This window comes from Chiloscyllium plagiosum, unplaced genomic scaffold (genome assembly GCF_037043375.1).
Source record: "Chiloscyllium plagiosum isolate Xiang-an unplaced genomic scaffold, Cpla_swu_hap1 HiC_scaffold_4, whole genome shotgun sequence".
Classification (NCBI taxonomy): Eukaryota; Metazoa; Chordata; class Chondrichthyes; order Orectolobiformes; family Hemiscylliidae; genus Chiloscyllium; species Chiloscyllium plagiosum.
Window position 1 is genome coordinate 131,166,240 of NW_028270142.1, and position 18,243 is coordinate 131,184,482.

Below are 18,243 nucleotides of genomic sequence, written 5' to 3' on the forward strand. Positions count from 1 at the left end.
TTTACCAAATCTTCTCTCAGCCACCTTCTCTCTAAGGTAAAATAGGATGTGATATAAATTAGGAAATTAGAACTGTATGTAACACAGCAATTACGGGGGACTTCAAAGTCCATACAGACTGGGTAAACTTAATTAATAAGAATGTATTGGAGGGCAAATTCTTGGAATGCTTTCAAAATAGTTTTCTAAAAGTAGTATGTTGAGGAATCAATTAGACAATGGGCTACTTTAGGTCTAGTACTGTGCAAGGAGAAAGGGCTAATTAACAAACTCAGTGGTTACTTTAGTGGTTATCTCCCAAAATGTTCATAGCAAAATTTCTGTAAGAGATTGGAAGGTAGCAGAAGTCACCCCACTATTGCAGAAAAAGAGGGACTGGTTAACTTGATATCTGCTGTAGGAAAAGTGTAAGAATCTATTATAAAAGATGCGATATTTGGATCACTTAGAAACTAACGGTAAGATTCGACAGAGTCAACACAGTTCTATGGAAGGGAAGCCATGTTTGATGAGCCTGTCAGAGTTTTTTGAATATGTAGCAAGAATAAATAAGGGATGAAGCCAATGGATATGGTGCATTTGAATGTTCAGGCTATCAATAAGGTCCCGCACAGAAGGCTAGTGAACAAAATCAGATCATATGGAGTTGGGAATAATATAACCACATGAATTAAGGATTGGTCAATTGACAGAAAACCAAGACTGAGAATAAAATGTAGAGAGTGTGTTGCTGGAAAAGTACAGCAGGTCAGGCAACATCTGAAGAGCAGGAGAATTGATGTTTTGGGCATAAGCCCAAAGGGGTGACCTGATGCACTTTTCCAGCACCACACTCTCAACTCTGAACTCCAGCATCTACAGTTCTCACTTTCTCCTAAGTATAAAAAGGCTATTCTCAGAATGCCCTGCTGTTACTAGTGGGTACTGTAAGGATTAGTGCTTGGGTCCTAAGCTATTTACAATCCATTTTAGTGGCTTGCATGTGGCAACCAATGTAATATTTCTAAGTTTGTTGTTGACACTAAACCTGGTGGTAATGTGAGTAATGAGGACGATGCAAAGACAATTCAAGAGGATTTGGACAGGCTGAGTCAGTGAACAAGAACATACCAATGGAATATCATGTGGAAACATGAGTTACTGTCCACTTTGGAAGGAAAATAGCAACATATTTCTTAAATTGTGAGATATTGTAAATCCTTGATGGGTGTTCTTGTTCTTAAGTCACTGAATGAGTACGTTCAAGACGGAAATTGATGGATATTGTAGATATTAAGGAATATGGGGATAGTGTGGGAAAATGGTGTGAGGTAAAAGATCAGTCATGATCTTATTGAATGGTGGGGCAGAATCAAGGGCTGATTGAATGTTCCTGTGTCCTTATGTCATCCTTTACTATAAAGGGTTGTCCATTCTGATAGTTTATTTTATCTCAATGTTGTGTACCCAGCACTGTATACTTTCCCTCTTGGTCAAGTTTGTGACTATATCCCTGCAATGTTGATTACAGCCAAATCATTTATCTGAGATTGTGCATCATAAATGCTTCACAAGTTCAAGTAAAGAGTCTTTCTTTTTAAATTATCTGTCCTTTCCTGTCCTACTCTTCTTGCCTTTACCCATTGTTCAATTGTCACAATATTTTTCTTTGGATTTCTAAATCTCCTACACCTGACCACTCCTTTCCAACTTAAATCCCTACCCACGGATATACAATTCACAACAAAACTGATTCCAGCTCAATTTAAGTGGAACCCATCCCAAAAGGGTAGCTCCTATTTTGCTGAGGGCTTATGCTCGTATCTCATCGAACAAAATCCTTCTTCCCTCATCAGTCTTTGGACCAAGTGTTTAATTATCTGATCCTGGGTCGAGTGGCACAATCCAGAAATTACTTCACTTGAGATTCTTTCTTAATTTGGACACTCGCTGTCCAACGAACAAAGTACTACAAAAGGAGACTGGAAGAACAAGGGAACTTGTAACTAATATCTTTCCTCCATTTCTAATGCCCTTGCTCTGAATGTTAGGCAATGGATTTTCATTAGGTTGTTCCATACTAATGGGCTATGCACTGCATTGTTTTTTTTCAGAATGGCTGACCAGGAAACCTTTGCGCTCTACTGCCTGCCACAGGATTTACCAGCTGACAACCCTGACTGGTCACATTACTTTCATACTTTCCAGAGCCAACAGGTCCTGGTGTGGGATTTGAGTCCAGGGCTAGGGACAATATCACTATGCCCAATTAAATAGTATCAGAAGAACACAAATTAAGTCTTTTAGACTTGTTACTCATAGCAGAAGGTTTGGAGTTTCTAATCACCACAGGAAGGATTATTAGAAGCACAGCAAAATGCCAACACCAAAGAAAGCAGCTTAGACAACATCAAAGATTAGCTAAACTAGAACTCCAACAACCAGATTCATCCAATATTGCTATCTTCAGGACATTTGGTAGATCTTGGTACCTATACCATTTTGCATGGTTCCTCTGGATTCTCCCCTCTGACTCCAGGTTTTCTCCAGTGGTGAGGAGGTGCCTTTAACAATTGCAATAGCCAGGCAATACAACACAACAGAACTGCTGGGACCAATATCTTCCACTGACTATACTGTGTCCCCAACACTAACACATTCCTATCCATTACACCAACCCCCAATCACATCCCTCATAACCCCTTGACTTTAGAAGGTTGAGTGGGGATCTAATTGAATTGTATAAAATTCTAACAAGGCTGACCAGACTAGCTGAAGGGAAGATGTTCTTCAAAGTTGGGGATTCTGGAAACTGAGGAGACAGTCTTGGGAAATGGGATTTTAGGGACTGAGATAAGAAATTATTTCTTCACTTGAAGAGATTGGACTTTAGAATTCTCAGCTACAGAAGACTACAGAGGTCAAATATACTCAAGCGGAAGGGTGTTGTGAAACTTGAAAGGGTTCAGAAAAGATTTACAAGGATGTTGCCAGGGTTGGAGGAGTTGAGCTATAGGGAGAGGTTGATTAGGCTGGGGCTGTTTTCCCTGGAGCGTCGGAGGCTGAGGGGTGACCTTATAGAGGTTTATAAAATCATGAGGGATATGGATAGGATAAATAGACAAAGTCTCTTCCCTGGGGATGGGGGAGTCCAGAATTAGAGGGCATAGGTTTAAGGTAAGAGGGAGAAGAAATAAAAGAGACTTGATGGGCAACATTTTCACATAGAGGGTGGTACGTGTATGGAATGAGCTGCCATAGGAAGTGGTGGAGGCTGGTACAATTGCAACATTTAAAAGAATAGGAAGGGTTTGGAGGGATATGAGCAGGGTGCTGGCAGGTGGGACTAGATTGGGTTGGGATATTTGGTCGGTGTGGATGAGTTGGACCAAAGGATCTGTTTCCGTGCTGTACATCTCTATGACTCTAAGAAAGATAATAAAAACATCACTAGAGTTTAGATGCAAGAGCAATATGGAGTCCAAGCAGGAATCATTGAGATAAAGGATCAGCCATGAGTGGTGGATCAGGCTCTTATACCGAGAGCAAACAAATGTGTCATATTATTAGGGATTGCCCTGTATCTCAGATTTCCAGGGCAATCTTTGGGAAACTGGATTGTGGATGTCTCCTCTTTTCTTTGCCTTTCTTTGTGGCTTGTGCATTGTTTCTGTTGGCCACCAAGGGGAGTTTCAGTGACCTGAGTAGGGCTGCAAGTTTCTGAGTCACCAGCAGAGAGGATAACATTGTGACTGTACAGGATGCTGTTTTCCTTCACCAAAACATAATGACAGGTGGAATGACAGAATTGAAATTTAGAAATATAAGTATAATCAACTAAGCATGGCATTTGCACTCACGTGCCCCTCTGTTCATTTCAGAATTACCGCAGTGCCATTCTGTTTATATGAAATGCAACAAAACTGATGAAATGCCTACTTATATACGATGCCAAACCTTACCTTATTGTGTTCTACCACCTCCATCAATCTAGGTCTGTCAGAGTTATCTTTAATGATAGTCTGTCTATTATTAGCCTGGTATTTCTTGTTGTTGGTTCTGGTTTTGTTGTCTGTTTCTGTAACCTTCGTCCTAAAGTGGTGTTTTCTGCATTGACAGTGTACTTGATAAGTGTGGTGCTGGAAAAGCACAGCAGGTCAAGCAGCATCCGAGGAGCAGGAGAGTCAACATTTCAGGCATAAGCCCTCACATTCCTGATGAAGGGCTTACGTCTGAAACATCGACTCTCCCGGTTCTCAAATTCTGCTTGACCTGCTGTGCTTTTCCAGCACCTCACTTTTCAACTCTGACTCTCCAACATCTGCAGTCCTCACTTTCTCCCAGTGAACTTAATAACAAATAGCCTCAAGGACAAGAAATCATCCAGCTGTGGGAGATTAGAGGCCCTACATACAAAATGGTTCCATATAAATGCAGCAGGAAAATCAGAAGAAATTTCTCTACTCAGGGAATGATTAAAATGCAGAACATGTTGTATGGGGAAGCAGCTGGGCCAAATGACTGACACACTTCAAAAGGTAACCAGATGGGCTCAACAGGGAAACGAGAATAGAAAGATATGTTGAAAGGCTAAGATGATATAGCTGGAATGGTGGGAAGCTGGTGGCATTTAAACACCAGCATGGACTAACTGAATGGCTGTATTTGTGCTGCATCTAATTCTGTGTGAGCAAAGTGAAATAAAGATTTAATATAAAACACTGAAAAAAGACATCACTATTACTTTAACAATATATGCTGAACATTTTCTATTTTATATTTGAGCAGTTCAAGATGGTAGCTCATTCCCACTTTCTCAAGGGGATAGGCAACAAATAGACAGAACATCCCAACAAATGCATTGAAAAAAAAAAGACAGTGACTTAATGGAAAAACACAGTGTTTTACTCACTGGAAAAACACAGCGCTTTATTCACTGGATTAACAGAGCTCTCTACTTATATCGACAAGAGGAGAGCTCTCTATGCCTGGAAAAAATAATTATTCACCTAAAGTCCGTAGAACATTGGCAAACTTGCAGACTTGCTTTAAAAGCTGAGAGTAGGTGATGGCGGAGCAGACATGGGGTTCATTTCCTTCCCTGGAATAAAAAAAAGACAGAAGTTATCGCAACTAAGAAAAGTTACATTTCCAATATCATCCATCTGTCTCTGTCCTAAACTCACTGAAAGGCTTCACTGAATCTCACTTTTGCTTCAAGCCTCTGAACTGATTTTTTTTTCCTTCATCGCTCTCCTTTAAGCTAGTGATCTCAAATCTCAAATTTAATTCCATTTTAATTTATTGCCTCCTAAGTACTTCATCCAATTGGTCATTATTCATGGACTCAATCCCAGTCTCTGCCTTCAATTCACCTGAAGCACAGTGACCCTCAGATTAAACCCACTACCAGTTGTCTCCGTCTGACAAGAATTCTATCTGTGGTTCTTGAGTGGAACCATGTTGGGTCTCGATCATGTCGGCACCTGAGCAAAGATCAACCCTGTCTTCACCTGATGATGAAATCCATGTATTTTCAGCCGGGATTATTGGAAAGCAATGGGGCACAGGAACCAAAGCATATCTTCTTGTTAACAGCGCAGAAACCATTTGTCATGCCTAACATTGTTCTGTTTGTGATCACCTGATTCAGACTATCCATGCCTGGATATTTCCTGATCTTGGGGATTTAATTAATCACACCTTTTATTTGTTGTTCCATTTCCTTGCATCAAGCCTGTTCAAAAACTGATGAAGCTCATCAAAAGGGCAGTATGGTTCAGTGGGATCAGGATAAAATTGTTTTCTCCATTCTGGTTACAATGAGTGAGACAGTCGGTCAGGAACAGTCCAATTCTTAGCAAACTTACACATCAAGCCCAATACTGAGAAGTTCTGGTTCATCAAAAGGTATTCTTTTCAGGTTCAGCATTATCCTGCCTTTACTGTTCTTCAAATAGAGACACGGGGATCATTTCTATCCACCTGAGAGAGGAACATCTTATCTGAATGATGCCACCTCTGACAGAGCAGCACACCCTCAATGCTGCACTGAACTGTCTGCACTTCAGGCTTTCTGACCATGAAGCAAGATGACTCCTAAACCAAGGTGAAAAGAAACAGGACAGTCCACTTGGCAGACATTAAGGATAAGGGCTCCGATAGCAGAATATCTCTTAACTGCTGATCGAAGGTGGTGGTATTTGTTAAACATTGTCTAAGCTGTCTTCTTCAGTCTGGAAGGTATTTACTGCTTCTTTCCCCTCTGCAGCTCCTCTTTCTATTGTTTACTCTTCCTCATTTCGGATCCCAGTGGAAGAGGTGTCATACCAAAGCAACAGTGGCAGTGATTTTCAGTTTTGTCAGACAGATAAGTATTGGTTGATTTTGTGGGTGGATTAATATGCTGACAATGAGCTGCTCATACTTGCAGATTGAGGATAGTCATCTCACAGATTGGGATGGTGGGGAAGCAAATAGCTCCTCCACAAATCAGAACACGTCAAATTTCATTAAGGGTGTGCCAAACATTACTGGAGCCAGCCACAGGTGAAAAACATTTTTGAGGCTGGGTGGAACATCTATGCTCATCTTTCTTGTTATAAATCTTGAAACAAACGTACCTTTCCTGTTTGGATCACTGGAAAATGCTTGCTTAGACTGCTTAACATAAAGGCCTGAACTTCAGTAGGTGCTGTTGGGACAAAATCTTCAGCTTTCTAGATTGCTGCTATAAATTCACTGAAGTTTGTCATAAGTTTAAAAGCCAGGTCCTTTTAATCAGATTTTTTCCTATGTTCATACATGAAATATGGCCATCGCTAGTATTTATTTATTGACCATCCAGTATTTATTGATCATCCTTATTTGCCCTTGAGAAGGTGGAAATGAGCAGCCTTCCTGATCTGCTGCAGTCCATTTGGTGTGGGTAGACCCCAATGCTATTAGGGAGGATGTGGCAAGATTCTGACCCAGAAGGCAAGGAAAGGCAATACATTTCTAAGTCAGAACAGTACTGGACAACTATGATCCCAGACCTTCAATTCTCTAAGTGTGAAGTTCTACACTTTGGTATGAAAAACAGAAAGGAAGAGTATTGATTAAATAGTGTATTTATTGGGAAGCGTGGATAGGCTAAGGAATCCAGGTACACTTGTACGCCATTCAATGAAAGCACGCGCAGGAAGCGATTAGAAAGACAAATGGTACATTGAGGATTTGAGGTAGTCCTCACTTTCACCTTCAGAATGGGGGTGTCTTACTGCAGTCATACAAAGCTTGAGTGGCACCGCGCCTGGACTATTGTGTGTAGTTTTACCTAACAGAGCACATACTTGCCACAGAGGGAATGCAGTGAAAGTTCACTAGGCTCATACCAAAGATTGCAGGACTAATGTATGAGGAGTGATTGGTTTGATTGGGCCTGTATTCACTAGACTTTTGAAGAATCAGAAGGGATCAGATTTAAACATATAAAATTCAAACCAGGTTGGACAGGCTCGATGCTGGGAGGATGTTTTCCCCAGTGTAGAAGCAGGAGACACAATCTCAGGTAAATAAAGATGATCTTCTCAGATTGAGATGAAGAAACATTTCCTCACTCTAAGGATAGTGAGCCTGTGGAACTCTTAACTATAGAATACTGTGGAGGCCAAGTCACTGAACATACTCAAGAATGAGGTAGACGCATTCTTAGATTTTGCAGGCATCAAGTATTATGGGCAGGGGATGGGGTGGGGGGGGAGGGGGAGCGCGTGGAGGTTTGGGAATATGGCATTGAGGCAGAGAATCAGCCGTAGTTATATTGAATAGCAGCGGAGCCTCAAATGACTGAATAACCTATTCCATCACCCAATTTCTATGGTTCTTAGATTTCCTGGATCTTTATCATTACCCTCATCTCTAGGGACTCCTGGATACCACTGGCTTCTTTATCTGATTATAATTTTCAGAACTCCAGAATCCTCTTTATCGGACTAACTCTGGAACCAGCTCTTCACTGCCCTGAAATTCTCCTTTGAGTTTTGCAGACTCCTCTTTTTAAGGCTCAGACTGGGCCTCATGACACAAAAACAGAAAATGCTGCAGAAACTCAGCTCAGATGCTGCCGGCTTGCTGAGTCACTGTGAAGATAGAACCAGAGATAACGTTTCAAATCTGTCATGTCTCTTCTTCTGTTGAATTTCTCCAGCATTTTCTGTTTTTATTTTACATTTCAGCATCTGCAGTATCTTGATTTGATCTGAGTCCTGGATTTCACACCAGACCAACACACTCCCACTTACCCTAATAGAGAGGCCCTTCTAATGTTTAAAAGGCATGCAAAGAGGCCAAGAATAGAGCATGTGTGACCAGAAATTCAGCTGTTCGCTACACACATGGTGATATTCTTAATTTTCACCAGGAAATAACCCTGTTAAAGTTTCCACAGGGACCTGTGTTCATATACTTCAATTTTAGACAGTAACAAGCACTTGGGACAACTTTCCAAATACAGAAATAGAGAAGTGACCACTGCTACAGTACTGTGTCCTGTTCTGGTCACCAAACATTAGCAAGGATGTGAAGACCATTGAAAGGATGCAGTAATCCCTGGGATGAGGCATTTTAGCAACAAGGTTGGAAAACTGGTGTCAATCACATTAGAACAAAGGAGATTAAGAGCTCATAGAGTCATAGAGATGTACAGCATGGAAACCTACCCTTCGGTCCAACCTGTCCATGCCGACCAGATATCCCAACCCAATCTCGTCCCACCTGCCAGCACCTGGCCCATATCCCTCCAAACCCTTCTATTCATATACACATCCAAATGCCTCTTAAATGTTGCAATTGTACCAGCCTCCACTACTTCCTCTGGCAGCTCATTCCATACACGTACCACCCTCTGTGTGAAAAACTTGCCCCTTAGGTCTCTTTTATATCTTTCCCCTCTCACCCTAAACCTATGCCCTCTAGTTCTGGACTCCCCCCAACCCAGGGAAAAGACTTTGTCTATTTATTCTATTCATGCCCCTCATAATTTTGTAAACCTCTACAAGGTCACCCTCAGCCTCCGACAGTCCAGGGAAAACAGCCCCAGCCTGTTCAGCCTCTCCCTAGAGCTCAAATCCTCCAACCCTGGCAACATTCTTGTAAATCTTTTCTGAACCCTTTCAAGTTTCACAACATCTTTCCGATAGGAAGGAGACCAGAATTGCACGCAATATTCCAACAGTGGTCTAACTAATGTCCTGTACAGCCGCAACATGACCTCCCAACTACTGTACTCAATACTCTGACCAATAAAGGAAAGCATAGCAAATGTCTTCTTCACTATCCTATCTACCTGCGACTCCACTTTCAAGGAGCTATGAACCTGCACTCCAAGGTCTCTTTGTTCAGCAACACTCCCTAGGATCTTACCATTAAGTGTATAAGTCCTGCTAAGATTTGCTTTCCCAAAATGCAGCACCTCGCATTTATCTGAATTAAACTCCATCTGCCACTTCTCAGCCCATTAACCCATCTGGTCCAGATCCTGTTGTAATCTGAGGTAACCCTCTTCGCTGTCCACTACACCTCCAATTTTGGTGTCATCTGCAAACTGACTAACTGTACCTCTTATGCTCGCATCAAAATCATTTATGTAAATGACAAAAAGTAGAGGACCCAGCAGCGATCCTTGTGGCACTCCACTGGTCACAGAACTCCAGTCTAAAAAACAACCCTCCATCACCACCCTCTGTCTTCTACCTTTGAGCCAGTTCTGTATCCAAATGGCTAGTTCTCCCTGTATTCCATGAGATCTAACCTTGCTAATCAGTCTCCCACGGGGAACCTTGTTGAACACCTTACTGCAGTCCATATAGATCACATCTACTGCTCTGCCCTCATCAATCTTCTTTTTTACTTCTTCGAAAAACTCAATCAAGTTCGTGAGACATGATTTCCCACGCACAAAGCCATATTGACTATCCCGAATCAGTCCTTGCCTTGCCAAATACATGTACATCCTGTCCCTCAGGATTCCCTCCAACAACTTGCCCACCACTAAGGTCAGGCTCACCAGTCTATAGCTCCCTGGCTTGTCTTTACCACCCTTCTTAAACAGTGGCACCACGTTTGCCAACCTCCAGTCTTCCGTCACCTTGCCTGTGACTATCGATGAGACAAATATCTCAGCAAGAGGCCCAGCAATCACTTCTCTAGCTTCCCACGAAGTTCTCGGATACACCTGATCAGGTCCTGTGGATTTATCCACCTTTAACCATTTCAAGACATCCAGTACTTCCTCCTCTGTAATCTGGACATTTTGCACGATGTCACCATCTATTTCCCTACAGTCTATACCTTCCATATCCTTTTTCACAGTAAATACTGATGCAAAATATTCATTTAGTATCTCCCCCATTTTCTGTGGCTCCACACAAAGGGCTGCCTTGCTGATCTTTGAGGGGCCCTATTCTCTCCCTAGTTACCCTTTTGTCCTTAATATATTTGTAAAAACTCTTTGGATTCTCCTTAATTCTATTTGCCAGCGCTATCTCATGTTCCCTTTTTGCCCTCCTGATTTCCCTCTTAAGTATACTCCTACTTCCTTTATACTCTTCTAAGTATTCACTCGATCTATCCTGTCTTTACCTGACATATGCTTCTTTCTTTATCCTAACTAAACCCTCACTTTCTTTAGTCATCCAGCATTCCCTATACCTACCAGCCTTCCCTTTCACCCTGGCATGAATATACTTTCTCTGATTCTTGTTATCTCATTTCTGAAGGCTTCCCATTTTCCAGCCGTCCCTTTACCCGCGAACATCTGCCTCCAATCAGCTTTCGAAATTTCTTGCATAACACCGTCAAAATTGGCCTTTTTCCAATTTAGAACTTCAACTTTTAGATCTGGTCTATCCTTTTCCATCACGATTTTAAAACGAATAGAATTATGGTCGCTAGCCCCAAAGTGCTCCCCCACTGACACCTCAGTCACCTGCCCTGCCTTATTTCCCAAGAGTAGGTCAAGTTTTGCACCTTCTCTAGAAGGTACATACACATACTGAATCAGAAAATTGTCTTGTACGCACTTAAGAAATTCCTCTCCATCTAAACCCTTAACACAATGGCAGTCCCAGTCGATGTTTGGAAAGTTAAAATTCCTGACCATAACTACCCTATTATTTTTACAGATAGCTGAGATCTCCTTCGAAGTTTGTTTCTCAATTTCCCTCTGACTATTAGGGGGTCTATAATACAATCCCAATAAGGTGATCATCCCTTTCATATTTCTCAGTTCCACCCAAATAACTTCCCTGGATGTATTTCCGGGAATATCCTCCCTCAGCACAGCTGTAATGCTATCCCTTATCAAAAATGCCACTCCCCCTCCTCTCTTGCCTCCCTTTCTATCCTTCCTGTAGCATTTGTATCCTGGAACATTAAGTTGCCAGCCCAGCCCATCCCTGAGCCATGTTTCTGTAATTGCTACGATGTCTCAGTCCCATGTTCCTAACCATGCCATGAGTTCATCTGCCTTCCCTGTTAGGCACCATTGTATTGAAATAAATGCAGTTTAATCTATTAGTCCTACTTTGTCCCTGCCTGCCCTGACTGTTTGATTCTGTTCTCAACTGTACCAGTCTCAGATTGATCTCTTTCCTCACTATCTCCCTGAGTCTCACCTCCCGCTCCCCCCTCCCCACCCCCCACCTTACTAGTTTAAATCCTCCCAAGCAGTTCTAGCAAATTTCCCTGCCAGTATATTAGCCCCCTTCCAATTTAGATGCAATCCATCCTTCTTGTCCAGGTCACTTCTACCCCAAAAGAGATTCCAATGATCCAAAAATGTGAATCCTTCTCCCATACACCAGCTCCTCAGCCATGCATTCATCTGCTCTGTCCTCCTATTCCTGCCCTCACTAGCTCATAGCACTGGGAGTAATCCAGATATTACTACTCTTGAGGACCTCCTTTTTTAAATTTCTGCCTAACTCTTTGTAATCTCCCTTCAGAATCTCAACCTTTTCCCTTCCTAATTCGTTGGTTCCAATGTGGAGAATGACCTCCTGTTGGCCCCTCTCCCCCGTGAGAACATTCTGCACCCTCTCTGAGACATCTTTGATCCTGGCACCAGGGAAACAAACATCATTCAGCTGTTTCTCTGCTGGCCACAGAAACGTCTGTCTGTACCTCTGACTACAGAATCCCCGAACACAATTGATCTCTTGGAAGCCAACGTACCCCTCGTTGCATTAGAGCCAGTCTCAATACCAGAAACTTGGCTGTTGGTGCTCCGTTCCCCTGAGAATCCATCACCCCCTACATTTTCCAAAACAGCATACCCTGTTTGAAATGGGTATATCCACAAAAGCCTCCTGCATTCGGTGCCGACCTCTCTTACCCTTCCTGGAGGCTCATTCGGTTATGGTGACAAGATAGAACATAGAACAATACAGCGCAGAACAGGCCCTTTGGCCCTCAATGTTGCGCCGACTTGTGGACTTTTCTCAGCTCGTCCCCCTACACTATCCTAAAATCATCCATGAGCTTATCTAAGGATTGTTTAAATCTCCCTAATGTTGGTGAGTTGACTACCTTAGCAGAGAGGGAATTCCACGCCCTTACCACTCTCTGCATAAAGAACTTGCCTCTGACATCTGTCTTAAATCTATTACCCCTCAACTTGTAGTTATATCCTCTCGTGCAAGCTGATGTCATCATCCGAGGAAAAAGTCTTTCTCTGTCCAACCTATCTAATCCTCTGATCACCCTGTATGTCTCTATCAAATCCCCCTTAGCCTTCTTCTTTCCAATGAGAAAAGACCTAAGTCTCTCAGCCTTTCCTCATCCTGGTAAATCTCCTCTGCATCTTTCCCAATGCTTCCACATCCTTTCTGTAATGGGGCGACTAGAACTGTACACAATATTCCAAGTGTGACCGTACCAGCATTTTGTATAGTTGCAGCATGATATTGCAGTTCCGGAGCTCAATCCCTCTACCAATGAAACCTAACACACCATATGCCTTCTTCACAGCACTATCCACCTGGGTGGCAACTTTCAGGGATCTATGCACATGGACTCCAAGATTCCTCTGCACATTCACACTATCAAGAATCTTTCCATTGACCAAGTACTCTGCCATCCTGTTATTCTTCCCAAAGTGAATCACCTCACATTTAGCTGCATTGAACTCCATTTGCCACCTCTCAGCCCAATTCTGCAGTTTATCCAAATCCCCCTACAACCTGTAACATTCTTCCATATTCCACCGACTTTAGCGTCATCTGCAAATTTACTAATCCATCCACCTATGTCTGCTTCTAAGTCATTTATAAAACTGACAAACAGCAGTAGTCCCAAAACAGATCCTTGTGGCACACCACCAGTAACTGGACTCCAGAATATTTTCCATCAACCACCACTTTCTGCCTTCTTCCAGAAAGCCAGTTTCTAATCCAAACTGCTAAATCACCCTCAATTCCATGCCTCTGCATTTTCTCCATCAGCCTATCATGTGGAACCTTATCAAAGGCTTTACTGAAGTCCAAGTATACCATGTCAACTGCCCTACCCTCATCTACATGCTTGGTCACCTTCTCAAAAAACTCAATGAGGTTTGTGAAACATGACCTGCCCTTGACGAAATCATGCTGACTATCTGAAATCAAATTGTTGCTTGCTAGATGATTATAAATCTTATCTCTCATAATCCTTTCCAAAACCTTTCCTACAACAGAAGTAAGGCTCACTGGTCTATAATTACCTGGGTCATCTCTACTGCCCTTCTTGAACAAGGGCACATTTGCAATCCTCCAGTCCTCAGGTACTAAACCTGTAGACAATGACAACTCAAATATCAAATGCAAAGGCTCTGCTATCTCCTCCCTAACTTCCCAGAGAATCCTCGGATAAATCCCAGACAGCCCAGGGGACTTTTTGATTAGATTACATTACATTACTTACAGTGTGGAAACAGGCCCTTCGGCCCAACAAGTCCACACCGACCCTCCGAAGAGCAACCCACCCAGACCCATTCCCCTACATTTACCACCTAACACTACGGGCAATTTGGCATGGCCATTTCACCTAGCCTGCACATTTCTGGACTGTGGGAGTAAACCAGAGCACCCGGAGGAAACCCACGCAGACATAGGGAGAATGTGCAAACTCCATACAGACAGTTGCCTGAGGCGGGAATTGAACCCGGGTCTCAGGCGCTGTGAGGTAGCAGTGCTAACCACTGTGCCACCGTGCCACCCATAACTTGTCTACTTTCACTCCTTCTAGAATTGATAACACCTGTGCGTAACTAACCTCAATCCTTTCTCGTCTAATATCTCGTACCTCATTTTTCTCCTCTACAATATTCTCCTTTTCTTGAGTAAACACCGATGAGAAGTGTTCATTTAGCACCACTCCAATCTCTACAGGGTCCACACTCAACTTCCCACTTCTGTCTTTGACTGGTCCTATTCCTACCCTAATCATCCTTTTATTGCTCACATATCTATAGAAAGCTTTAGGGTTCTCCTTTATTCTATTTGCTAAAGACTGCTCGTGTCCTCTCTTTGCTCTTCTTAACTCTCTCTTTAAATCCTTCCTAGCTGATCTGTAACTCTCCATCCCCTCATCTGTACCATCTTGCCTCATCAACACATAAGCCTCTTTCTTCTTCTTAACAAGAGATGCAATTTCTGTAGTAAACCACGGTTCCCCTACCTTATCACTTCCTCCCTGCCTGACAGGGACATACCTATCAAGGACACACAATATCTGTTCCTTAAACCAGCTCCACATTTCGATTGCCTGCATCCCCTGCATTTTGCTACCCCATTCTATGCATCTTAGTTCTTACCTAATCACATTATAATTGCCCTTGCCCCATCGATAACTCTTGATCTGTGGCATGTACCGATCCCTTTCCAGTGCTAAACTAAACGTAACTGAATTATGGTCACTCTCTCCAAAGTGCTCACCTATAACTAAATCAAACACCTGGCCTGGTTCATTACCAAGTACCAGATCCAGTGTGACCTCCCCTCTTGTCAGCCCTTCAACATACTGTGTCAGGAAACCCTCCTGTACACATTGGACAAAGACTGATCCATCTGACATACTAGAGCTATAACATTTCCAGTCAATGTTGGGGAAGTTAAAGTCCCCCATAATGACCACCCTGTTCCTTTCACTCCTACCTAGGATAATGTTGCTAATCCTCTCTTCCACCTCCCTGGAACTCTGCGGAAGCCTATAAAAAACTCCAAGCAGTGTCACCTCTCCTCTCCTGTTTCTAACCTCAGCCCTGAAGAAGGGCTTATGCCCGAAACGTCGATTCTCCTGTTCCCTGGATGCTGCCTGACCTGCTGCGCTTTTCCAACAACACATTTTCAGCTCTAACCTCAGCCCACACTACCTCAGTAGACGAGTCCTCGTCAAAAGTTCTCTCAGCCACCGTTATATTAACAAGGACACGCCTCCCCCTCTTTTACCGCCTTGCCTGTTTTTAATGAAAAATCTAAACCCTGGAACCTGCAACATCCATTGCTCACCCTGCTCTATCCATGTCTCCGAAATGGTCACAACATCGAAGTCCCAGGTACCTATCCATGCTGCAAGCTCACCTATCTTATTTCGGATACTTCTGGCGTTGAAGTAGACACACTTCGCTGTCTGCCAACGTATTCCTGTGACCCTGAAATCCTGTCCCTGTCCTTCCTACTCTCGTCCTCCTGTGCATTGCAGCTACACCTCCGGTTCCCGGATGCTGACAGGTTTGGGTCAGGTGTACCAAAAGAAACTTGTTCTCAATAATTGCTGACACAAGGATTGGAAGACACAACTTTAATGCCTGGTGGTGGTCACAAGGAAGAACTTCTTTATGCAGAAAATGGCAATGACTTGGAACTCATTGCCCATGACAGTGGTCAAAGTGGAGATGATGAATAATTTCAAAAGGTAATTGAATGAGACAAAGTTGTAGGACTTTGAGGCAGAGCAGTGGGTGGCCCAATTGACTCAATGAGCCAAATGCCATCTTTCTCATCATGGGCTTTCAGTTTAGGAACACACTTGGTACGAAAATGTTACAGAATGGACGGCCAAGATTGAAATTGCCTTTTACAACAAGAAGTTTTGATTAACTTGCATTACCATGGGTTTGCTGAACCCAGGTTTGCAAAAGTGATACAGCTGTTTTTTCAAAAACAACAGATAAAGTTAACTGTGATCAGCAAAATGGCAATCTGTCCTCAGTAAATAAAGGTTCTGGTTTGTTGCAGTAGTTCATCTAGCACCTCAGCCTCAGTGTTATAGTTCAGCACTTTCTGCATCTTAGAGCTCAAACACAATATCAGTAAGCTGACTCATGTTTACTGTTCAGGCACAGTGCATTGCTTTGAAATGACTTCAAATCCATTTGATAATTCATTTTCAAGTTTGCTTTCAAATTTATAAAAACATTTCATCAATTTTAGTCAAATTTAATTGCTTCTGTAGGTTCTAATACACCACATAGCTACACCATTCTAGCAAATTCATAGTTTTCTCATTTGTGGCAGCACATATTGAAAACAGATTGCATCATCCTTTGATAAAGGAGGGCTTACGTCAAGGTACAGGAGTTCACTAGATATCTCGGAGAACATTGATGTGGCCAGTGAAGAGCAGGATGTTCGACATGGTCATGGTGGGGTCAGTCATTGATCATAAGCCACATCAGATGTGGAAAGTAGAAGGATTCATGTTCTCACTCAGTATTATTGGATGCAAAGTTGACCCAAAATCCTAATCCAGTAAAGCTTTGGCAAGGTAAATAGGGACACAGTTTGCTAATTATTATTCCTATTCTGCTGCAGTTTTCTGTCTACTATGATCTGAAGTTCCCACCTGATTCAAGAAAACCACCAAACAAAAAAATCATGCAGCATGCTTAATGACTACTACCCAGTAGGTCTGACCTCCACAATTGTGAAGTGCTTCATAAGGTTAGTCAAGGCTCACATCTACTCCAGCCTACCAAATTGTCTTGATCCTTTGCAATTGGCCTTTGCAATTGCAATTGGCACAATGAGTCCATGGTGGACACCATCTCCCTGGAACATCTGGATAACAAGGATACCAAGGTCAGACTCCTACTTATTGACTACAACTCCGTCTTCAACACCATAATTCCAAACAAACTTATCTCTAAACTCTAGACCAAGGTCTCAGCTCCTCCCTCTGCAACTGGATCCTTGACTTCCTGACCTATAGACCACACTCAGTAAGAATAGGTGACAACACCTCCTCCGCCATAATCCTCGACACCAGTACCCTGCAAGGCTGCATACTCAGTCCCCTCCTATACTCCTTATATACTCACAACTATATGGCCAAATTCCACACCAACTTCATTTACAGGTTTGTTGATGACACCACCATTGTAGGTCAGATCTCAAACAACAATGGGACAAAATAGTGGAAAGAGAGCTCTGTTACCCAAGTGAGGAAAGAGCTCTGCTACTCCCAGTGTGAGAGAGCTATGTTGTTTCATTGAATAGAGCTTGGTTACTCCAGCGAGGAAAGACCTCTGTTATTTTAGTGAACTGAGCTTTGTTATTCCAGTGAGGAGAGTGTGCAGTTATTCCAGTGTGGGGTGAGTCATCTTATTCCAGTGTTATACAGCTGTTATTTCAGTATTAAGGAATTGAGCTCTGTTTATCCAGTAAGGAGTGAGGTGTGTTAATCCATTAGTAGACAGTTCTAGAAGAAGAAGAAGAAGAAGAAGAAGAAGAAGAAGAAGAAGAAGAAGAAGAAGAAGAAGAAGAATACAGCGCAGTACAGGCCCTTTGGCCCTCGATGTTGCGCCGATCCAAGCCCACCTAACCTATACTAACCCACTATCCTCCATATACCTATCCAATGCCCGCTTAAATGCCCATAAAGAGGGAGAGTCCACCACTGCTACTGGCAGGGCATTCCATGAACTTACGACTCGCTGAGTGAAGAACCTACCCCTAACTTCAGTCCTATATCTACCCCCCCTTAATTTAAAGCTATGCCCCCTTGTAATACCCGACTCCATACGCGGGAAAAGGTTCACACTGTTAACCCTATCTAACCCCCTAATCATCTTGTACACCTCAATCAAGTCACCCCTAAACCTTCTTTTCTCTAATGAAAACAGCCCCAAGTGTCTCAGTCTTTCCTCATACGATCTTCCTTCCATACCAGGCAAGATCCTGGTAAACCTCCTCTGCACCCGTTCCAGTGCCTCCACATCCTTCCTATAGTATGGCGACCAAAACT

General features: G+C 42.7%; 1 protein-coding gene across 4 annotated transcripts in view; it reads right to left on the minus strand.

Moving 5' to 3' along the window:
- The window catches only part of acss2l (acyl-CoA synthetase short chain family member 2 like), a 134,893-nt gene that overhangs the window by 39,468 nt on the left and 77,182 nt on the right, over positions 1–18,243 (minus strand). For all 4 annotated transcript variants that reach the window (XM_087986695.1, XM_043687773.2, XM_043687772.2 and 1 more), the window contains one exon: positions 4,989–5,080. In XM_087986695.1, coding sequence (XP_087842821.1) covers positions 4,989–5,080 — 92 coding nt within the window. The remainder of the gene's footprint in view (positions 1–4,988; positions 5,081–18,243) is intronic.